The sequence below is a fragment of the Lissotriton helveticus genome, chromosome 11, assembly GCF_964261635.1.
Source record: "Lissotriton helveticus chromosome 11, aLisHel1.1, whole genome shotgun sequence".
In the NCBI taxonomy this organism is placed as follows: Eukaryota; Metazoa; Chordata; class Amphibia; order Caudata; family Salamandridae; genus Lissotriton; species Lissotriton helveticus.
The window spans coordinates 51,272,019-51,296,210 of NC_136072.1; the positions used below are offsets into that span (position 1 = coordinate 51,272,019).

Consider the following 24,192-nt stretch of genomic DNA (forward strand, 5'->3'; position numbering starts at 1 on the left):
GAGATTGTCTGGAATCCAAAGCACAATTCAGAGTGACAGTTTCCTTATAGCTTTGACATAGTTGAAAGAAATGCACTTTGTCCGGCTTGGTTTCCTTCTAAAGATGGGAGCTAACTTGGAATGTAAGTGGCCAGCTGGAGTTCAACTGGCACTGTACTAGTTGTAAGTTGACCCCTTTGGTTTAGCCAGTAATTCCATTCTACTTGTGGAAGCTTTACACATCTGAATGAAGGAAGGGTGGTGCAGAGTTATGAATCTTGGCTGTTGTCACAAAAGTGGTCAGTGTTTGACTCTGGTCAAAAGAGAAGACCCCAGCTGCCCAAGGGGGAGGTGGAAAGCTTGGCGAGTAGATCATTTGCCTCACCATGGACCAGATCTAGAGTTCAATACATTGTACTGAGAGCTGTGAATTCCCAGACTTGAGACTAGCAAACTTTCTCTGGCCTGTTTTGCAGCATTGGCTAAGAGAGCGTTTGTGAACAGCTGCACCCAACTTGAGGGTGGCTTGTCTTTGCGCTCCTTGGTTTCCCTTCATGTTTTTTAAAAACTGTGACAGTGGATAAGGGCCTATGTGCTTACGCATGGATTGTCACCCGCTGAAAGCATCTAGTGACTTCAACCCATAAATTGGGATGTGTACCTCCATGGTTGTAGACACCCCTCAGAGCATCTGTGCAGAAGATCCCTTGTGGCTACCTAATTCATTGTTCGCTTCAACTGTGTGTTGTGTCCTTCAAACTTCTTTTTTGGTGTTACAATATCCATGTCTTTTCTTTCACTCATGAGCTGGATGACAATACTAAATAACAGAAATTACTAGCTAATCATGTTAGAGCGCTGTATACTCGCTCCTAGACAACTCAAATTAACTAAAGAGAGGGAAAGATTGAGGAAGATATTACCAGCAAAACTTCCTAGGCAACTATCAATAGGGTTCCACACATCAATCAATCAATCAATCAAGAGTATTTGTAAAGCGCGCTACTCACCCGCTAGGGTCTCAAGGTGCTGGGGGGGCAGGGGGGCTGCTACTGCTCGAAAAGCCAGGTCTTGAGTTGCTTCCTGAAGGAGAGATGGTCCTGGGTGAGTCGTAGGTGGGTGGGGAGGGTGTTCCAGGTCTTGGCTGCCAGGTAGGTGAAGGATCTTACTCCAGTGGTGGTTCTGCGGGTCCGTGGGACGGTGGCGAGGGCGAGGCTGGCAGAGCGGAGCTGGCGGGTTGCTGGGTTGAACGTGAGGCGGTTGTTGAGGTATTCGGGGCCCAAGTCGTGGAGAGCCTTGTGTGCGTGGGTGAGGAGTCTGAACGTGATCCTCTTGCTGACTGGGAGCCAGTGCAGGTCCCTCAGGTGGGCAGAGATGTGGCTGTGTCGGGGGATGTCCAGGACGAGTCGTGCTGAGGCGTACTGGATGCGCTGGAGTCTTTTCTGTAGTTTGGCGGTGGTCCCAGCGTAGAGGGCGTTCCCGTAGTCCAGACGGCTGGTGACTAGGGCCTGGGTGACCGTTTTCCTGGTTCCAGTGGGGATCCAGCGGAAGATCTTACGGAGCATGCGGAGTGTGTTGAAGCAGGAACATGTGGTGGAACATCTGCGTGCAAGGTTGGATGCTGGTCAGACGGCGGCGCTGATATTGTTAGATCTCAGCGCCGCCTTCGACACGGTATCTCACAGCATCCTCCTGCATCGCCTCGAGGAGATAGGTATCAGTGGCATGGCGCTGCAGTGGTTCCGCTCCTTCCTAGACAACCGCTCCTTCTGTGTTGCCATCCCCCCCTTCACGTCCAGCTTCCAGCCTCTGGCCATGGGGGTTCCACAAGGGTCCTCGCTGAGTCCCACGTTGTTCAATCTTTACGTGAGACCGCTGGCTGATGTCGCGAGGCAGTGGGGCCTAACTTTGGTCTCATATGCCGATGACACACACCTGGCGGTTACTCTCAGCGGGGACGTAGAACAAGATGCCCCCAGGTTTCAGTCTGGACTGAAGGCAGTGGCTAGCTGGTTGACAGGAAACTGTCTCCAGCTTAATGCCACGAAAACGGAGGTAATGGTTGTTGGGAAGGGAGTAGAGCTTTGGGGCGATCAATGGTGGCCTTCTGAGCTGGGCCCCACTTCGACCCCGGTGTCGGAGGTGAAAAATCTGGGGGTCTGGCTGGACGCTGGCCTCACTTTTGTAGGGCATATCAAAAAAACTGCAGCCTGTTGCTTCGGTCTGTTGAGAGGATTAAGACCTGTTCTTAAATTCTTCGACGCCCCAACTAGACAGCTTGTAGTCCAGGCAACCGTCATCTCTCGTCTGGACTACGCTAGCTCCCTTTTGGCTGGGGCCAACCAGGCTGAGCTAACCCGCCTGCAGCGGGTTCAAAATGCTGCGGCTAGAGCCATTGTAGGCCTACCCAGATTTTGCCCGGTGGCAAATGTCCTCCGCTCCCTGCATTGGCTTCCTGTAAGGAAGCGTATTCTTTTTAAGGTCCTTTGTCTGACCTTTAAAATCTTAAGAGGCATTGGCCCAGAAATTCTGTCCAACTGCATCTCCTTCTATGTTCCCACCCGCAGTCTTCGATCCCAGGGCCAAGCCCTCGCTGTGGTCCCCAGATTTAGACTCAGCCGGATGGGGGGTCGTTCTTTCAGCGTGAAAGCTGCACTAACTTGGAACACCCTCCCAGTTGAAATCCGTTTGCTAGAAGACCTGTTGTCTTTCCGGAGAGCCATTAAAACATTTTTGTTTTAGTTGTTCCTTAGGTTTTATTTTTTCCTGTTGTGTTATGTTTCTCCTTGTCTCTGCGCCGGGACGCTCCTGGCTGGAGTAGCTGTTGCGCATAATAAATTAATATAACATAACATAACATAACAGGAGGAGGTAACGGCGTTAACTTGCCTGGCCATCGGGAGGGAGGAGTCAAGGATGAAGTCCAGGTTGTGTGCGTGGTGCGTGGGCTTGGGTGGGGGACCCAGAGCAAGGGGCCACCAGGAGTCATCCCAGGCGGAAATGGATGGGCCGAGGATGAGGACTTCCGTCTTGTCTGAGTTCAGTTTCAGGCGGCTGAGCTTCATCCAGTCTGCGATGTCTTTCATTCCGTCCTGGAAGCTGGCTCTGGCGGAGGTGGGGTCGTTGGTGAGGGAGAGGGTCAGTTGGGTATCATCGGCGTAGGAGATGATGTTGAGGTTGTGCTTGCGTGCGATGGCTGCGAGGGGGCTCATGTAGACGTTGAAGAGGGTGGGGCTGAGCGAGGAGCCTTGAGGTACGCCGCAGATTATCTCGGTGGCTTCTGCGAGGAAGGGCGGGAGACGGACTCTTTTGGTTCTGTCGGAGAGAAAGGAGGTGATCCATTCCAGGGCCTTTCCTTGGATCCCGGCGTGGCGGAGGCGGGTTGTCAGGGTGCGGTGGCAGACCATGTCGAACGCAGCCGAAAGGTCGAGCAGGATGAGGGCGGCGGTTTCTCCGTTGTCCAGCAGGGTCCGGATGTCGTCGGTCACCGCAATGAGGGCGGTCTCGGTGCTGTGGTTCGCTCGGAATCTGGACTGCGATGGGTCGAGGGAGCCGTTCGTCTCCAGGAAGGCTGTCAGCTGTTTGTTGACGGTTTTCTCGATGACTTTTGCAGGGAAGGGGAGGAGCGAGATGGGGTGGAAGTTCTTGAGGTCTGAGGGGTCTGCGCTGGGTTTCTTCAGGAGGGCGCTGATCTCTGCGTGCTTCCAGCTCTCCGGGAAGGTGGCGGATATGAAGGACTTGTTGATGTCCCGGAGTTTGGGTGCGATGATGGAGTCTGCTCTTGAGCATCCTGTATCACTTGCATCAATACCACTCCGTTGAAGGCTATGGCCTTAGATCATGGAACTTACTTTAGACTGCTGCTTTGGTGACTTGGTAACTGTCCTACAAATACTCACTAGCCTCCTTGACCTCCTCCCTCTCAGAGTTGATCGCCCAAATTAGACCGTACTAGCCAAAGACAAATTTATTAAACATTTTCAGCATTTCCAAACATTCTGCTGACCAACAAAGACTAAGTGAAGTGATTGTCAGAGGGGGCACTGTTGTGAGTTGTGATGAAAACCGTTGTGGAGAGGAAACTTGCAATAGATTGCGGCCATGCCAAGCATATTCCAACCTCAAGACCTCCAGGGATCTCTGATCCCTGGCGGTTGCTGTGGTGCCAATGCAGCCCGAACGCCCAACTCATAACTGGGTGGTCAGACTGGCGGTTCCAGCACCGCCACCCTTGCTACGGTCAGAATATGTCCCTCAGTCATTGTATCTGAAAGAAGTGTAATAGTGTAAATATACATAATAATTGAAAGTTTGTAAGTTGGTTATATACATGTAAAATTATGCAATCACTTCTATTTTGTATACTCGTATGTTCTGTAAATGTTTCACATGGTTTTACAGCTTTTCTGTTGGGGGTGTTATAATGTGGAGCAGGTTTTTCTTTTCTGTTTGATGAAAAAATCATTAGTTTCATTTAAAATATTTGGTAGTAATTTGTAGAGGCTGAGGTCATTAGGTTGATTTTTACTAGCTGTTTGGTCGAGTTGACAATTTTGCTATAATTTATGTATACTTAATTTTTTTTGTTGATTTGGGGTAGTTATCAATTTTCCAAACTGTAGTTTTATCTTGTAACAAGACTATGTAAAGAGATAGTTTGAGAGGATTTTAATAATTGTTACTTTATATTTTTAAGTTTATTTTGAAGTACGATTTTAGGTTATATTTAAGTCTTACTTGGTTAGGTAATTGATTGAGAGAGAGATAGCTATATATATTTAAGTATGTATATTTATGTATGTATGTATATTTTTTCTTTTCTTCATTTAATGGTTTGGTGAGGGAATCCAACACAGTTGCCACGTCTTGCAGCACTTGTCATTTTTGAAGTATTTAGTTATGTACATTAGTAAGCCTTTTTATATTGTTCAAAATTTGTTTGTCTGATTTTGTTGGTGAAAGTTGTTTATACTTTTATTGGTTTGTTTAGTTAGGATTAGGGTTTCTTTTTATTAGTTATCTCCTTCGTTAAACACTAATTTTTTTAAATGTATGATCTATAGATTTATAGTTTTGAATATAAGTGTGTGTGTGTGTGTGTAAATATGTGTATATATTATTATTATTATTATTTAGGGTGTTTAAACGTTTGTTAATAGCAATATTTTTTTCATGTATTAGCATGATTTTAAGTATATAATTTATTGTGTTCAATGGTAACAAATTTGTCGTAATTTATTTATATTTAATTTTAGAATGTTTATAAAATGTTTTTTAGGTTTATTTCCAGTAAATATTTTATGCATGTGTATAAAAGTGTTAAAAAATATTTTTAATGATTAAATATTTTTGTGAGTTTTCAGTTGATATATTTTATGAATCGATATTTGACATACTACATTTTTTTTTTTTTTAAAGGTAAGGATCTTTTTGTTTCCGATATTTCTGTTTTCGATATAGGTTAAAATTGATATATTTGACAACGATATTTGTGTAGTTGATATTTTGTGGTTTTACTAGTTAAGTATAGGAAATCGATCTTTTGGGTTTTGATATTTAATTTTGGATATTTTTGGTTTTGCGATTGAATGGTTCAATATTATGCCAGTGATCCCTTTAAAACTGATTTCTCTGAGGTCAAAAAGTCCAGCGAATGCCATTCAAAATCCTATTTTGGCCAACTCAGCAGAGACTAACCAATTTTATCTTTAGTAATGTTGTCCCTTCGAAGACTACAGTCTTTACTGCTCCACTTCTACACCTGAGCTAAAGAATTCACTATGACCCACCTGTTGTATATTGGCTCCGGAGAGATATTGTCCAAGATGTGAAACTTTTTACCTGTTGGTGTAGTCTGCCCTTTAAAGTAGTTGAAGGCAGATCTTGTGCTGAAGATATGCTTTTAAGGCTTGTATTGGAGCTGGAGTGTACTTTGCATGGTGTACAATCATGAGCCACAACATCTGGAATACCAGAATTAGAAACCTAACCATAGGAAGAACAGGGATTCCACTGAACGTGTGAAAACCTCTTTCCGGAAAGAAAAATTATTTTCTAGAATCCCCTCACCCACCGGGGTTACCCCTAGGTGGCATGCTTTGGGGTCCTTTCAACCTCTGCGGATTGAGGCGTGCTGCTACTTGTGAACTACGTAGGAGCACTTCGTTTTTGGAAAATATGTGTGGTGGAGTGTGAAAAACAGGTTACAAATACCTAGATAGTGAGCTAATATTTTATTCCTGCTCCTAGTTGGTATGTTTAAAAATTGGGTGTTAATACTAGAGAAAGACCTAACAGTAATGAGTATGGTGTCCCTAGTACTGGGTCGACATTTTTTGAGCTTTCCCCTAAAGCACTTCTTAAAGACCACACAAGGGCCAGCCCCGGGCGTACCACTCCTAAAGAATCCTGTGTACAGGGAACAATGGGGTGCAAACCTAATGTGTGTTCACCTGATACTTAACACATGCGGTTGTACACTGACATACTGTATCTGTAGGAAATAAAGCAAAAGGAAAATGTAAAAAGCCTACCTTCCAGCCAAGCTGGCAGGCCCTTTATATATGTGGTGTCGTATCTCGATCAATGTACTCCTCTATAGTGGGTGTACTTAACAGCTATTTTGGGCGATCTGTGGTGGAAGAAATCAATCGCACACAATGTCTGTGAAGAAAAGTGGTTATGTACAAATTGCAGTTTAAAAGCACTTGTGAAAAAGACACCCCGTGACATACAACCTATAACAAAATAATAGTATTACATAAGCAATGATCTATACTTTTGTTTAGGCAGAAATATGCCTCAAGATCTGCAGGGGTAGAGGGGCTTGTGGTCACACCCTAAAATGGTAATGGGACATAGAGATAGTCACTAGAGTTTACTAAAGGTAAATGAGCGTTCCCGGTGCACTGGCTTATCCTGGAAGGAAAATAGAAACCTTATTATTTCCTTAGAAGAATGAGAAATAGGAAAGATGGTCAAACGGGTCTGGCTGGACTTACTTCGCCAAAGCACTCCTCTCAGGAAATGACCTGATGGCATGCCTGGAGACCACGTCTTACCACGTCTGTCTCCCGTTAAATAGACCCAGATCAGCTTAGTCATGCTTACTTAAGAAAACTAGACTGTATCTCTCACAATATGGCCGCTGGGACTGGCAATTGAGTGGGGCCATCTTGGGCGAATGAAATAGACCTGGATCAGCCCTGTTATGCTTACTTAAAAAACTAGACCGTGCCTCTCACAAAATGGCTGCTGTGACTGGCAATGGAGCGGGGCTATCTTAGGCGAATGACCAAATTGTCAGGTATTGTGGCTATAAAGCTGAAAATAAAACTAAAAAGGGGGATACATTTACAAGGGGGATACATTTAGACACTCAAGTACGATGTAGAGTAGTGATTCGTGCAGTATATTGCGAGCGCAACGGTGCATCCGATTGATGCGCAATACCCTTAGACATAACAGCTCGACTGTGCCCTTTTCAGAATAGCTTGTATGTACATCATGAAATAACTAAACTTCATTTCGTGTTAGGGGAAGTCATGAAAAATGCCAGATTCCTGGATATTGTGATACATCAGAATGATGCGCAAGACCCTTAGACTTAACAGCTGGACTGCACACTTCTCAGAATGGCTTGTATGTACATCATGTAATGACTAAACCTCATGTCTTGTTAGGTGGAAGTCATAAATCATGCCCGATCACTGGATAATGTAAGATATCCTGTATGGAATAGTAGACTCGTAGTTTTCAGCTGGAGCCTGAATGCCACTGATAGGCAGTCTGAATGCCACCGATACAGTCTGCTGTTCACAAAAGAGCCGCTGCTAGTGTAATGGTGATGGGGCCTTTCTGGGTAATTGGACATTCTAGATGAAGTGGTTATTAAGTTAGTGTGAGTATCACATGCGGTTGGACCTATACTTCTGTTACATTGTGAGTAGAGTGATATTCTCAAACAATCTACTAAGTCTGGCAGAAGGTGTATTCCTGATTCATGTAACAAACTGCCCCCATGGGATATCATCATTCAATCCTTCAGTGTCCGTGTGCAATTTATACACCCAACGCTGCTCTTTCTCTAGAATCTTTTTTCTAGATTGTCAACGTGTTTGAGATGTTCTAACACTACCCAGTGTAGATCGTTAGGGGTGAGTTTCACTTTTGACCCGTTGGTACCTGATGTTGCTGCGGTGTTCCCCCATCCTGGTGCTAACCTTTCTGGTGGTCATACCTACTTAATGTAGGTTATATGTGATTGTGATCAAGTACCAACCCCTGTGGTATTTCAGTTAGTGAATTTGCGTAACTCCCAACTCATCTTGTTGTTAAAAGTTACTTTTTTTGTAGTGGAGGTCAGGTGACACACACTGCAGTTCCCGCAAGGATCGTGGCCCATCGGCAGGGTACTCAGTACTTGTTGGGTCTTATCGTTTCTTGTTTGGGGTTTGGGGCGGTGTGTACCAAGATGTCTCTTAGGTTTTTTTCTTTTCTGTGTGAGAACATGGGTGTGGGGATGTTCAGTTCCCCACTGTTAAGGATGCACCAGTGTTTTTTGACTATTTTTGTAACACGGTCGGACGCTATGTTGAAGGTTGTGATGCATATAGGTCTATTTTCTTTTTCAGTGATTTGTTTTTGATATGTCTCCAGGAGCGCTTCTCTGTTGTTGTTTTAAGCTCTCTTTTTGACTTTGGATATCAGGTTTTTTGGGTGTAACCTTGTGAGAAGTTTCTCAGATAGCCCTTTGGCTTGGGCTTTGAAGTCCTTCGTCTCAGAGCTGTTTATCCTAAGTCTGAGAAACTGTCTGAAAGGTAGGTTCTCCTTCTGATGTCTCGTAGGGAAGATGTCGTATAGGAGTAAACAGTTTTTCGCAGTGGGTTTTACGTGTGTGATTGTCTTTAGTAAGCCATCGACAGCATAGATGTTAAGGTCCAGAAATACCAGCTGGGATCTACTCATGGTATGTGTGAACTTTAGGAAGGGGACCTGTTGGTTCAGCCACTCGATAAACTCTTTGGCGTTGGACTCCTCACCCTCCCGAATCAGTAGAACACTGTCGATGTATCTCTTCCACAGTTGAATATGCTGGTGGTGTGGGTTTGTACCGGACAAGATTTTGAGATTTTCGAGGTGGTGCACGTATAATCCCGCCACACTCTGGGCAAAAGTACTACCCATAATGCTCCAGTGCTGTTGTCAGAACAAGATATCTTCAAAACGGAAGAAGTTTTCCGTCAGTGCCTACTTGCAGCACTCTAATACCAGGCGTATTGGTGTTTGATAGGTCCATTCTTCTTCATAGAGGACCTCTTCAATGATATCCAGGGTCTTCTTGTGGTGTAGGCTGGTATAAAGGCTCTCCACATTCAACCCAATGAGGATGCTGGTTGTTTAGTCAAATTGTAGGTCTTGAAGGAGACAGAGTACTGCCTTGGTGTCGTGTCACTGGCGCACCCTTAACCGTGGGAAACTGAACATCCCCACACCCATGTTCTTACACAGAAAAGAAAAAACCTAAGAGACATCTTGGTACACACTCGCCCAAGTCCCCAAACAAGAAACGATACACCCCAACAAATACTGAGTACCCTACCAATGTGCCACCATCCTTGCGGGAACTTCAGTGTGTGATTTAATAGGTGTTGGGTATCTAGGCTGTTGTACAGACTTTCAGAAAGATGTGTGCTTGACCATAAAATGGTGCCTGGAAATATACCAACATGGTTATCCTGCAAAGTGAATGGTGGATGCATAACTTTGATGTGGTGAAAGATCACTGTAAGAATTGTATGTTCATCCGGCAGTCACACTTGGCAGCACTTTGGATTGTGTTGGTCTGATGAGCTAGAACAGCCAAAATCTGGTTTCCGAGCTTACTGAGAGGTTGTTGATCTTCAGTCCGGACGTATTTTCATTGATTAGTCTGCGCTAAGCCCCTTCTGAATTCTTGATAGGGAGAGCCACTTTCAAATTTGGCGAATGGTGTGGAGACCACTGGAGTCTTAGGATGCGTGCTGTTTGCAGAACATGGAAAGTGTGGCAAACCATTTAATTGGCAGGCCAGAGACACAACATGATTTGGCTGAGTCTTGGGGCCCCATGCATCAAACAAAATACCGGTAGCAAGCGGTCAGATTCTCAGAATCCGCCCCTTTGCCACCGGTATTTTTGCATTTGGGATTCATCATCCCAAATGCAAAAATCGCAATTTACGGAATCTCTAAATTTCGATTCCTCAAATTGTGGTTGCATTTATGGAATCCTTAATTGAGATTTCTTAAATGCAATGAATGAAAGTTAAAAAAGTTGCGATTTCGCTAATAAGAGTAGCAAATTACCATGAAGTTGAACTTCATGGTAATTTGCAAAAACTTTGAAAAATGCACTTTTGTGCATTTTTCAAAGTTTCATGTTGCGCACACACATGCCCTTAGGGCATGTGTGTGTGCAACATATGTGCAGAGATCAATTTCAGGGGTGCAACAGGGTGTCATTTTGACACCCTTGCACCCATCAAATTGCATGAGCAATTTGCGAGTACCTACTGGTACTCGCAAATTGCTCATGCAATCTCCAAATCATTCCTATGGGCCTCTAGGCCCATAGGAATGAATGGAACAGCATTCCTTAATTGCGACTAGCAATTTGCGAGTAGCAATTAAGGAATGTTTAGGAATCGCTATTTTTATAGCGATTCCTACATGCACAGGCTTTTGCGATTCCTAAATAGCGATTCCTTGAAAATCGCTATTTAGGAATCGCAAAAGCCTACTTTGATGCATGTGCCAGTTAATAAGCTTTTTTGATGAGGTGTGCTTTTAGCTTTTACCTAAATTATAATAGAGTTTTGAACAGTCCTGATGGGTTGTTGTTCCAAATCCTGGAGCACAGATAAGGAAGGTCTGTTGCCTTGTTTTCCTTGAAGAGTCATTCTAGGGCTTTGCTTAAGAACCGTGGACTCAGACGATTTCCTCAGCATTGGTTGGCATATCCCATCAGTCATGAATTTAGGGTAACTGTGATAACTTGGCGGCTCAGTTTCTTGTCGGAATCAACCACAGCCACTGCAGATCAAAATCGCGTCGGAGTGATATCACTTAGCTCCCAATTCCATACAGCAGTTTCTAAAATAATCCCAGAGAGCAGGCAAACGTCGAAAAGAAGAGGGGTTTCCAAGAACTTTTCTTGCTGATTCTCATTGCGGCCAACAAGTGTCAAAAGTGTCATGAAAAACCATATCCTTGAATGTTCAAAGCAACTTCTGCTCCAGGGAACCGTTAATTGATCAGGAGAAGCTGGATAAGGATTGAGACTAGCGCTGTAACTTGACTTCACTTAGATGCGCACCTTAGTTTTCTAGGTTGCTGCTGGTGATTACTGGTGATTAATGGTGAGTGTTGACTCGATAAAATGAGCTCTGATGGTGTTTTCAGACTGAGCTGGTAGTGCTGGACTCACTTCAAAGTCTCTAATTCTTTGCTAGAAAAATGCTTTGGTCTTGAATGAGGCTTTGGCACGTGCCCTATAACATGCCCTGAGGAAGTCGCATACTGACCTCCCCAGCTCGCCCATTACGCAATATAACCACACTGGCAGAAACTTGGCTGGTGGAGGGGTGGCGCTTATCTCTGGATTATATGCCACATTGATAGACTTATGTTTCTCTGTGCCCACATCCATAGCATTGCGTATCTGGTGGAAAACACGTCTTATTACACAATTCTTGGATGGTGACTTGGATACTTCACTGGTGCGTTATAGTAAAGGGCTACGGGAAGTACATCTTAAGTATAGTATTTTTTTAAGGTCCTGCACGCTGCGACTGGTCTCCAGTAAGGTTACACAGAGCCCATCTTGCTGTGGATTTATGCTGTTGGAGATGTGGCTTACCGGACTGCGATATAGTTCGTACATTATGGAATGTGGCCATCTGAAGTCTTCTGGTCGCAGATTTGGGATCATACGAGAAGAGCCCTCCGGGTACACAGTCCTTTGAAAGCCCAGTTGGTGCTACTACATGACACGCCAGATCTCCCTTCATTGAATCAACGTTTGTAGACGAAGATCCGCTGCTCTAGAGGTTGCTAAATTGGTGATATTGCGTCTTTGGAAGTAGACTCTAATACCCGCGCTACAGTCCTGGTTGGACAACATGCATGATATGGCGTGCTTTGAGCACCTTATTTTTAAGTTAAATGACAAATTGCGGCTATTTGATGAGGTTTGGGGCTCTTTTCTTAAGGATTGAAGTGTTGAGCTTTGGTATTCATTTAAGGTGACTACGTTGAACACATCCTGCTTCATAGTTCATACATACACCTATACTGCGCTCCTTCGCCCCTTCCTCTTAAGGTTTTTCAGTCTTCGACCCCCATTGTTAGATATGTTGCGTTTTTCCTTATTATTATTATTATTATTTATTAGAAGTTAATGCCAATAGAATGTCACCTTCTCTTATTTCCTCCCATGTGGGTTTTAACCAATAGCCTCGTTCCTCCCTACTGGGAGTGCATGTTTCTTTTTCTTCCTTGTAGTTTGTTCTTCTTTTTTTTTTTTTCTCCTTTCGTTTGATTTCAGTTATCAGTTATTAATTGCTTTAAAGAAGATATGGTCTACAGTTGGACTTTGGAATTAGCTTTTAGATTTTCTCACCCTACATGACGACTAGTTTGTGAATTTGTATTGTACAACTCTTGTTGGAGCAATGAGAACTCAATAAAGAATTGAAATATGATTGGGGCTTGTGCTTGTAGTTGCTGATTGGTGGTGCTTTCTAGTCGTAATGCTCAAGCGAAAGTGAGGTTTAAGATGTCTGATTTGCCGTACATTCATAAAATTTCATGCAGATGTTGAAGGAGTTACCTGGTCAAGCTCCTTCTTGGTCTTCCTTCTTGCACCTTTTCCTAATGACCTTGAGGTTGGCTTTTGTAATTTTAGGATTTGCTATTTTTTGAAGCCCTGACTGTTTTTTAAAACTTTTTAATGAATTTTGAGAGATCTATACCTGGTTCACTTCCGTTGCTCCAGTAGAACAAACAAACCTGAAAACACTCCCTTTGGAAAAAGAAGGCTTTGGAGTGGAACATGTATTTTAGTGATATTAAGCACTTTGCTAACTTTACTTGAGATGGCCCCAGAAAACTCAGGACACAATCCTTAACCAGACAAGGAAGGTGTCCATTCAAGGGCACTGTAGGCTTGCAGCAGTGTGGGCAGGGCTTGAGGGGAGGTGCACATAAGGGGAGGGTGCACTAGGCACATTCTGGGGTTGTCTTAAGTATGTACTCCTCTATTTTGAAGTGAAAAGGATAAAAGTACTGCTGTTGTAAACCATAATTGTTAAGTATGGGTGCCTTTAACTACTTCATAGATCTGCACTGTAGCTGCCAGGTTTCCAAGGTCCATGCATCACTAATTAGCCCCGTGCCATTTTCAGGGACTTGTAGTCTTGCTTTTTTCTTTAGAATTCTGGGATTTGTCATCCCAGTGTAAAACCAAGACTGGTCTAACTATTCACACATGGAATTAGGAAGTTTGACGCCTATGCTGCGCTTATTGGTGGTGTTGACATTTTTTTGTAATCCAGTTTTCAACTTTTTGCATGTGGTGTTTTAAGCTTGATACTTCTGGATGATTTTGGTCTTGTTCTTCTTGGTATTTTGTACTAAAACTTATTTTGTGGTTTTTGCTGTCACATACATTGTTGTATATTCCTTTTTATTTTTGCATGCTGAAAAAATAATCTTATTTTTCTTTTGTTTGAAGTTTTCGCGTAATTTTGGAGAATGGATCAGTTGGGATATCCAAGAGGGGCCTCTGCCCACGGCATGAGGGAGGGACAAAGCAAGCCCGCGGTGCCCCAGAAGAACGCCTACGCCAGGCTTGTTCAGCAGCACCACAGTGGGCGCTTCAGGGCCTATTTAAACCACGTTGCACAAACCATAAGGCGGGAGGAAGCTGGAATTAGTGACCCTGGATTTGAGACTGGGACGCCTCCTATGAGGGAAGGCCTGGGAAGAAATGGACTTCATGCACAGACTTATTCGCCCATTAAAACTTCACACCCTGAAAAGTCCCCCCTGATTCTGGGATCTGATCAATGCCTTGAAGAGAGTGACTTGTCCTTAAAATCAGAAACATTGGCCAGAGGAAGAGAAACAAACCTCAGTCAGGATTCTGACCTTGTATTGGATGGAGACACTACCCCAAAGCCTGGTCTCATCGTTGTGAGTGACGCCTCTGGTGGCAGGGTTGTTTTCAACTGCTCACGTGACGGGGCGTCTCTACAAGCATTTTCTGGTGCCGTAGAGCAGGATGAACCGACACCCGTTCAGAACAAAACAAAGAAAAAGCTACTCAGCTTCTCTACCCCACAGAAAGCACAGAACATTGCAACCACAAAGCCGTTCAGAGATAAAGTGCCAGCGGCAAGTACTGTGGTTCCTGGATCTCCAAATTCTGGCCAAATTAAAGGTGAGAGGGGGTGAATGCTTAACTTGGGTTCAATAGCCTTGCACTCATGCTTGAAACCTTTTCGGTGTTCTCTTTTATACAGATTAGTTCTCGTAATATGTGGAGGGGGGACTTTCTGCTGCAGTGGAGGTGAGGGAGGGCTCTGTAATGTATGTCCTTCATCTGCACACATTTACATTGCACAGTTCGGATCACATTCTGAAGTACGCAGTCTCTTAGTGCCTTATTACGATGGTGGTGGCACCACCAGCCGTCAGGCCGTCTGTGGCGGGCCCACCACCATCCAGCCCATTTTATCCGACCGCTGCATTAGGATGGAGGTGATCGGCTCTCGGCTGGAAGGGGGAAAGACCCCTGCATCCGACAGGGTCAAGGATCGCGACAGTGCGGCGGTAGGGCTCCTATTCCATACAATAGAGCGGTGCCTGCTATATCCTGCACCATGTGGCAGGCACTGCATGGTGCCTGTCACAGAGTGCCTTCCACATGGTGCAGGGATGTTCAAAAGGTGTATATTTTGTACTGCGGTGTGTGCTGCAGCCCGCAGCACACGCCGCAGTGCAAAGTGTACACATTGCACCCACTGTGAAGTCGGTTGCATCGTAATGTGGACAGCGAGACTGCCGACTTCTAGTCAGGCGAACCTGCTTCCGCCACGGTGCCGGATGGATGTAAGTCCGACCGGCATCGTAATCGGGCCCTAAGTATGAGTCCTTTTATCCTGCTATTGTGACACCGATTTGGACATTGTTTCCCAGCTACATCATTTAAGAACGTTTCAAAAAGTCAAATTCCATTTCAAATCGACTTGATTCCCAATCCTATGAAAGTTGTCTGGCAGGTTAGCAGGTATATTTCACCCACGCTTCATAAACAAGGTTTGCTAAGAAAGGGCATTTGCAACCCTTTCAAAATGATTGAGTCTGTTAAATAGAGTGCTGAATTAGTTTAGGGGATGAATTGGGGGTTATGACGCATGGTGGTTAAGCCGCATCTGTGAGCTTTTTATGTATTTGGCAGTAAAGGATCACAAAAATATGCAGGTTACAAGGTAATTAATGGTAAATTCTTCAGTTTCACTGTTGTATTTGGTAGCTTTTACCGGCTAGAAAACATTGCTGTAACAACCATTTATATATTTTTATTTATTTTGACGGTCTTATAGAGCGCGAACAAGATCCTTGCAGATATCGGAGTGCTTTACGTTAGGTCAGGATAATTATACAAACGGATAAATGCAGGAAAATCACATATACATAACAATTTGTGCAAAGGGGGAGCAGTAGAGGGGAGAGGTGTTGGCCTAACGGCGAAGGCGCTCGACCTCGGACCTGGGGATCTGGGTTCGAGTCTCGGTAACGACGCCAAAACCCCCCTGTGATTCTGGGCAAATCACCTAATCTCCCCGTGCCTAAGAAATGAAAGAGTGTCCTCATGTAACGTAACTGGTGCTATGTAAAGCGCTCTGATAACTGATTCGGTTCGGTTCTAGTTCGCGCTATATAAAACTCTGCAAAAAAAAAAAAGTAGGGTGCAAAAAGCAAAACCTATCCATTGAATCAGGTCGCGGTCAGATAAAGTGACTAGAGTGTCTGGATGGACCCTTGTCGTAGTAAGGATTATTATTAAGGGTGCGATTGATCTCAGAATTTCTTTAGTCTATGATCAGGTGAATTTTGCCATGAGAATCGCTTTTGCTTCCTTTTTGAAAGATGCGGTAGAGGCATTCAGTCTGGTTTCTGGGGGAAGTGTGTTCCATATCCTGGGCGCCATCCCAGAGAAGGTTCGTTTATATGTTTTCTTAAAGTCATATGGCATAACAGCCCCTCCCCCTATTTCTATAATGATCAAAGCTGTAAAAATGTCAGGTGGCTTAGCAGTTGGACATTTTTGAAACTCTGGTTCTAAATGACTCTTAGATGCCTCTGGTCTCTCTTGTAGCCTCTGTCCCACTTGATCGTCTCTCATTCTGATTGCATGCTGGCTCTCTTATTTTTAAGCATTGCTTCTAGTCCGGTTTAGCTGTTGCCAAAAGACGTGTTGTGTACAATGCCAATGCTTACAGTGGGCTTTGGGTCAGCCCATTGCACATCCCTGGTTGACTTTGTCAGTCTAGTTTGCTTGCTTCTTATTTGACGGTTTACCGACATGTTGTTTATTTATTTATTTATTTATTTATTTTATTTATAAAGTTTTATATAGCGCGAACTTGTTCGTCCCTTGTAGCATGAAGTCTATATTGGAGTACCTATATCCTTCCTCTGCTTACTTTCAGAGAGCTACATTTTAACTTTTTTTTTTTATTTGTAACAAATAATTCAGTCGAGAGTGTATGCGTTCTCTCCCTCTCCCTACTTCACTGTGTTGCTCTCCCTTCACATCTTCTGATGCTTTTCATTTTGGACTCCAATCCAGAGCTCATGAGTACTTACTTGCTTCTACCATCCCGCCAAAACCTGCTTGTCTTTCTTCCTCTCCTATGCCTCACCCTGCTCACTGCGGCCGCTCGTCTGTAGCGCTTATTTGCTCTTGCTAAACTCCTGCTCCCCCATTTCTACCCTGCCCCTCTTTACTTTTTAGAATCTGGGTGCTGCTTTTATCCACCTAGCTGCAGCAGCTCCTTACTATAAATGTGCATTTGCACACCATTGCAAAGTGTGTTAAATATGAAAAGAGGTGCAATATCTGATAAGGTGAACCGGCGCAGTGATCAAACGAGTGCTCAGTACAAATATTTACAAGTGGGTATTCCCATATTTGTAGTATTCCAATAAAGAATATATTTTTGGACTGCACCCTCAATCCATCCATCCAGCCATTTGTACAAATAATTGGCTAAAATCGAATTGCCCTGGAACTTGTGCTGTATCAGAAGTATTTGCGTCAATCGCGTTTCAAAACACTGCTCTGTTTCAAATGATCACATTTTGCGCCTATTTTCATTTTTAATGCAGTTTGTGAATTGTTCCATTTGATCTCCGACTCCATTAATATGAATAATTCAGTTGTATTTGAATCCATGGATCGATGTGCTGGTCAAATATAAAGGTGAACCATTATAAAGGGGGTGGTGATGGACGGAGCATCTGAACCAATCAAACACTCACTGTCTGAACTGGGGAGGCAGAGTGGGCTAAAGAACGGTGATGGATTAAACCCAGATCTTTTGACTGGGTGTGAGTGTTCAGATGCTCTAGTCTAGTCCATCACCACCGTCCCATCAACACCCCCTTTTGTACCGCTTTGTTCGCCATAAGTTGGCAGGGTATGCTCAGACGTGAGTCCCTTGCTCACTTTGCCACTGCATTCAAGCAAGCCTGGCTGAAGATGGCTGAAATGCCAGAAACCGGTCCTATGAAGCTTGTTTCCGGTCCAGGGAAGGCATGGCTTGGCAGTTTTGGCTGTACTGTTCCCATGAGGCACAGGGTCAGACTGATTTGCATATGGCCATGTCTGAACTGGGGTGGCAGAGTGGGCTAAAGAACGGTGATGGATTAAACCCAGATCTTTTGACTGGGTGTGAGTGTTAGATTGGTTCAGATGCTCCGTCCATCACCACCCCCTTTTGTACCGAAGTCTGGATTTGGCCAGTGGAGATGGAGAAAGCAACTGCGAGATTGAGCACCAACGTGGTGGAGCAATCCAGCATACTGGAGAGTTTTTGCTTTTCCTCCTCCATTTCCCAGAGGTGAATGCATGAAATTCTGGGAGACGCTGGCATGCCCTTGTCAGTGGTTGTATTAGCTAACATCTGACAAATCACTGGCATGGCTGAGCAAATTCAATTTTCATCACTGAAATCTAGCTATCCATGTATCACAGGTTTGATTTCTAGGAGGATCTACTCTGCATCCTTATACATTTATGAACTTGCGTGCTATTGAATTAAATGCAAGTTATGTGCAGTGTTTACATACATCAAAAGTGCTGTATGAACCTTTAAGTGGGAGCGAGCCAGGCACTTTGAAAATCTGGGGATAGGTTAAGTGTTGTCTGGGTTAGATCTGAGGTGCATCAGATTCAGAGTTTGGATGGAAGCAAATGTATGTTGTTTACAACAAAAGAAAACCTTGCAAATAAATCATTTACAGCCAGTAGTTTTTTGGGGACATTACTTCCAGTTTTATTTTTTAAGTAAGTGTACTGTGACCCATCAACAGTGCATCCTTCATTTATAATTGAACTGGAGAACATGGATATCTGGAACCTGCCAATGTCATTCTAGAGATTGTAATGGTAGAATGTGCTATGTAAGTGTAGTATTTAGTAATTAATAATAGCTAGAACAGGCTCTAGAGATCACTCTAGTTGGCAGTGCTCACAGGATTGCACAATCTAAGCACTTTTAATAATCTGATAAATTCACAAAATCAGTTTAGCAGTTTAAGGAATTGCATACCTCCTTAAAGTACCACTCTGTGTAGTAACATTTACTGTTGTGCATCCGTGAGGTGTAGAATTAGGTGGCACAAGGAATGGGAATTCTTGAAGTTCCAAACAAGAAGAGGGACGGGGTCATTAAGGCATTCCTCATGCAATAGGTTCTCTGTTCTGTAAGTATTCGTGGCAGTGCAAAAGGAACCGAGCCAACACTGAGAGAACTTCCATCTTAATAGTTTGTGTGATTTTGTAGATTGAGTTTGGCCGAATCCCAGAGCCCCGGCGGGATTTTAAATATGGTGTCTGTTGAATTCAAAGAGTCTTGTGTAAAGTACTCGTGCTTGCATTCTGCTTGTTAGGGAGCCAGTGGGGCAGGCAGTCTTGGGAGGATACCTGTTTCTAGCCCCAGCACTTTGCCATAGCTGCTGGTGAATGATGGCACTTGTTCTGTCCTGACATATGGATCTGTAGTAGTTAAGTTAATGTGGGATAAGAGCTGTCCTGGTAGCAGTAATAACGTGTTTGCTGGGTTAAAGTGGTCAGAGTTACTGGGTTGATGCTGTATGGAAGAAAAGTGCAGCATTCAATTGATGTCATGTGGAGCTAATTTAGTCAAATGGCAAAGTGTGTATTTGGTTTACTGTAGGAAAACAAAACAAATTCAGTGATTACTACCGCTTTAGTTCTTTTGGCTAAAGCACTTGTGTGCCACCGGTTTCTTTGCCAAGCTGCTGATGTCCATCTGGCACTCATTTTCAAGGAAAAATCATATGTCCTAATCAGCCGCTATGACGGAGCCTTCTTGTAAGCTGCTTAAGATGTGAGATATGAATGTTGTACTGTAACGGGGAGAAGTCGGATCATTGAGAATTCCCAGAGGGGTAAGGTGTCTGAGGTGTGTGCCCTATCTCAGTAGCACAAGGTATTAGGCCTTTTGGGTAGGCCGTTATGTTCTCCGTAAGTGAGCCTGTGGGGTCTGTTTAATATTTTACAATTAGGTTGCTGTGATCATGGCTGATATGTCCAGATCTAATGGCGCTTCAAGCTTATCTCAGCCATGCATGTTGGCCAAGCTCTGCTCTTGAGGTTGTTGTGGTGCTGAGGACTGAGTGGAAGTCTGACTGGCATGTATATTGGAATATTAAATATTCGTATTTGGAGTTCAGTACAGACACATTTCTCTGTATAGAATTTACATGGCCTCTTTATCTTTATTCTGACGGGCATATATCTGGTTGATGTCCTATGATGTAACATGGTGGGTGGCAGAGAGCGATGGTGTTGTGGTGAGGGTGAAAGATGTTTGGATCCCCAGGTGGTGCTCTTATCAGTCTTTGATACTAAGCAGTCCCAAACCTTTTTACTTGGACTTCATGATCACCTCCCAGAAATAGATGGGTCAGATCCTGGAAGTGGGTTAAGGGTATTAATCGAGAAATATTAGGCAACTAAATCCTTGTCTTGGCAGTGAGCTTTCCGATATACTGTTAGGTAAACCACATGCACAGAAGAGTCCACCCGACCCTGTCTCCGAAACAAACCATCACTCGTATATTTCTTTCATGCTATTTCCATGAAGTACTTTTACATTTTGCAAAGCCACTTTCTGTATCCCAAGTGGCCCTTGGATGTATTTGGCTTGCAGTAACTGGACCGGGTTGTTCCCGGTAGATCTTGTGACAACAGTTTTAAAACAAAAATCTATCATTCTTCTTTTTGGTTGGGTTTCCCCAAAAATCCTTGGTTCAACTTATTCTTCCTTTGCCTTTTACCATGGTTGCTTGAATTTTAAGCCTTCATTCAGTCAGAGAATGAGTTGCTCTCAAAATGGGGCAATGCTAAGCAGTTTGTTTTTTGATGCCTTAATGCCGCTGTTTTGCAATTTGTAAGCACCGAACATAAAAAATATTATTATTGCACAATTTAATATTATCAAATGTATAATGCTTGGAGGGTTTAATGGCCAGGTTTGTCATTCCTTTTGTGCAATGCCAACCTTACGATCCATAGTGTTGTACACATGTATTAGCAGCAAGCACTAAACACCAGTTTTGCTGCCATGCTTTACATGATCAGTCATTATCTGCCCTCTTTGTCGTTTTGTCTTAGTTGCTTGCTCCTCCCCTACATAGTTCTGTCTCAATTGTGCCTCCTGTCCAGATGAGAACTTCTGCTGTTGTAGACCGGTGTTTATACATCTTGTTGATTTCTGTTCCGGCCTAGTCTGCGAAGTTCTTCTTTCCAGTCTGTGTTTTTTTTACCTCCAAAGTTATTAATTTCCCCTCCTCACCTCCCCACATCCCAAATAACTCGGATGACAACTTAGTTTTTGGAAGACTAAAGGCTTTAGCTTTATTACAGGATTGGTTAACTTGCAGATGCATATATTCAGCAGTTCCAAGCCTCCATTAGTATCTTGCTTCTTCCTCACCAATAAATGTTCAAAGCAGGTAGATTGTTCGTTCCCTGAGCTGCACTGCCCTTGCTACTCCCTACTGTGACTAGTTTCAGTGCACGGTATTTAAAAAAAATCTGGATGTAGGCAGAGTTCCGTGAAAACTGTCTCTTCTTGCATTTCCAATCTCCCTTTGATTTTAACTACATGCACCAGAGATGTCCTCTCATAGCCGGCGTGTACAACTGGGACTGGAGCTTTATCCGAACTAACCGCTGAATGCAGCCCTGGTATCTACATACGTATCAGGGTATCGGTGACCTAGGCTCATTTCCGGTTCCCTTTAGGAGTGCAAAACAAATTGCAACAAATTTGCTAAAATTTTGAATCCGTTTTCACAATGTTTATTGACCGTATGGCAACTTGAAGAGAATCCATGAAAATGATGTTGTCTCCACAACTTAAGATCGTACCTTCTGAGGGCGGAAAATAGCTTCCTGTGTGTGTGTGTGTGCGTGTGTGTATGTGTAATATATATATATATATATATATATATATATATATATATATATATATATATATATAACAGTTCATATTCATGCACAAATAATATTGCCAATCGGATGTACCAAGCTTTTTTTTTATTTATCATGTTTTTTTTATATTGACACTCCGCATTTGACTAGTTTATTACAGTTTAAAACTTGACCTGCCAATTTATTGCAACCCTAATTTCTTCGTTGTAATGCTGTTGTATTTTACAACGGGACCAGCATTATCAACAGCTGCGTCCATGGTCTCAGTGCTTGGCAGCTCTTTTTTTCAGGGTGCCTAATCTCTTAAGTCCTCAGGTATTTTCAATACAGAAATAGCTGAACTCGCTGGAGACCGGTCTGAAATCGGACTTGTACTGGGAACACACACACGGGTCATTTCGGGGTCTAATGGGTATTCCAATCGCTGCCATCTTGCAGTTTGGTATTATTGTCCTCTGACATTTGAGATGATGGCTTTGGAGTCGGGCTAGTGGGCTTCGATGTCTGAAGTTATTTTAATAGGATTTTTGGTTTGCTTGTTGAGGCGGTAGTTAGAGCGTTGCTACTGGGCAACAAAAGTGGATTGTAACCTTTTCAACAGCCGGTGTCTTGCATCAAGAGCTTTGGGACAGAAAAGCGTATGGCAGAGGCTTGGTGGGATTGAAAAACAACAGCATTTCTCTAAATCTGAACACTTGGCTAATTTGTAATTGATTGGTGAAATGTTGAAGTAAGTCTTCATGATGTAAAATTCTTTTACTTATGTTTCTTCCACCTGAACATGGCATACCTGCTGACGGAAGACATATATGCAATTGGCAGTACAGTGTCCAGACAAATTGTCATTGCAGTTTGGTGTGGACCCCCTTGAAGATATAAACTAGGACTCCGAGGGTTCTAGCTCATTCTGACCAGTCCACAGAGGGCAAGGTATCTGATGTGAAACTGGACGTTAAGATCTGCATGTCCCAGGCTAATAAGGATGGCTCTCCCTACTGTTTGGGTCTTCTCGGAACTTGAGGCATGGCTGTGTCTCAGTGGGTTTAAATCGCATTAAGTTAAAACTCAAATTGTAATTTTTGGCGTAACTATATTTTGGTTCACATTTTTAATCCTGCCCCGACAGACTTATGTTTTTGTGTGGAATGTCTGAGGTGTTTCTAGTCTGAAGGTAGTTCTGTGTGCCGTCATTAGTTGCCTCCCCTTTACAAGTACCCAGTTTTGGCGTTGCTCTTTGTCCTTTAGAATTAGTTTTAAGTGTTGTACAGTGGGTTTCTGTCTTTGTATTTCATTTCTAGGGCAGACGGTGGTTACTGTGCAGTCTCCTAAATGAATAATGTCCTTCAAGGGTCCCAGGGCCACTAATACCTGTGCTGTGCAATTAAATAGGCAAGTTTCCACAATTCTTTCCATGACTCCCCATAGGTAGCGAAACTGAGCATTGCAGACTTTATTTATTTATAAAGTTTTATATAGCGTGAACATGATCACGAAGGATATCCGAGCGCTTTACAATTGGACTGACTCTAGGTAGAGTTTAGAAAGCTGGCTATAGCATTGACACATTGGATAACACAATGCACAGAGTGTTCATTGAGTTCTGTACCTTCAAGATGAATATGACTTTAATGGGTAATTGAAATAGATTATTTGCAATTATGATGTACACAAAAAAAAGCAGAAGTTGCCTATGCTGTGCCTGGGTGAGATATAGAGTCCAAAGAACCTTGCTACTCTAGCGAGCAGTTTTCAGATGTTCCTGCACAGCTGCAAGACTTGGTTTCCAGCAGGGACTTGGCTTCCAGGTGAAGGTAAAGTCGGCTAAGGACCAGTCAGTCTCTTGCAGTGTTTAAAGTTATTCAATGGCCCAGTAAGCATAGTGGCTTGGTTTTCAGATCCCACTCCATACTGCCATGTGGCTATAATTAACTGATATCAATTTTGCCTAATTTTATTAGAAAAAATGTACCAACCGCGGAAAGCAGTAAAGCCGAGTTGCGTTTGCTTTACTTCAAACTTGTGACTTTCGGACCACAGAAGCTATCAGGTGCTTGTGTTTGTCTTTCCAATCTGGCCATCCTAGTTCGATTTGTCTCATTGCAATGGCATCCATGGGACAGGGGACCACATGCTGCACTCAATCTGTAACCTGTTTCCAATGGTGGCACAATCGCTACCTACAATTATATAGTTCTGGACTTGTACCACCTAGAGACGATTCAGATGGTTTTGAAATCTGATCATCCGGCTGTAGCTAATAGGGCACAACCTCATCGGCATGATTAAGGAAGTAAAGGCTCGGGCCTGATTGTTATCTTGGCAGACAGGGTTACTCCGTCGGCCAAATTACAATTCTATTATATCCTATGTAACTTGTCATACAGCGGACGGAATATCCGTCATGTATGTGATTGAGGATCC

General features: G+C 43.5%; 1 protein-coding gene across 2 annotated transcripts in view; it reads left to right on the forward strand.

Annotated features, from left to right (window-relative positions):
- Positions 1-24,192, forward strand: part of DIS3L2 (DIS3 like 3'-5' exoribonuclease 2) — an 879,376-nt gene that overhangs the window by 20,455 nt on the left and 834,729 nt on the right. The window contains exon 2 of one of the 2 annotated variants that reach the window (XM_078666543.1): positions 13,753-14,460. The exons of the other annotated variant lie outside the window; for it this stretch is intronic. Within the exon in view, the coding sequence (XP_078522669.1) occupies positions 13,773-14,460 (688 nt within the window). The 5' untranslated portion in view covers positions 13,753-13,772. The remainder of the gene's footprint in view (positions 1-13,752; positions 14,461-24,192) is intronic. 2 annotated transcript variants of the gene reach the window in all.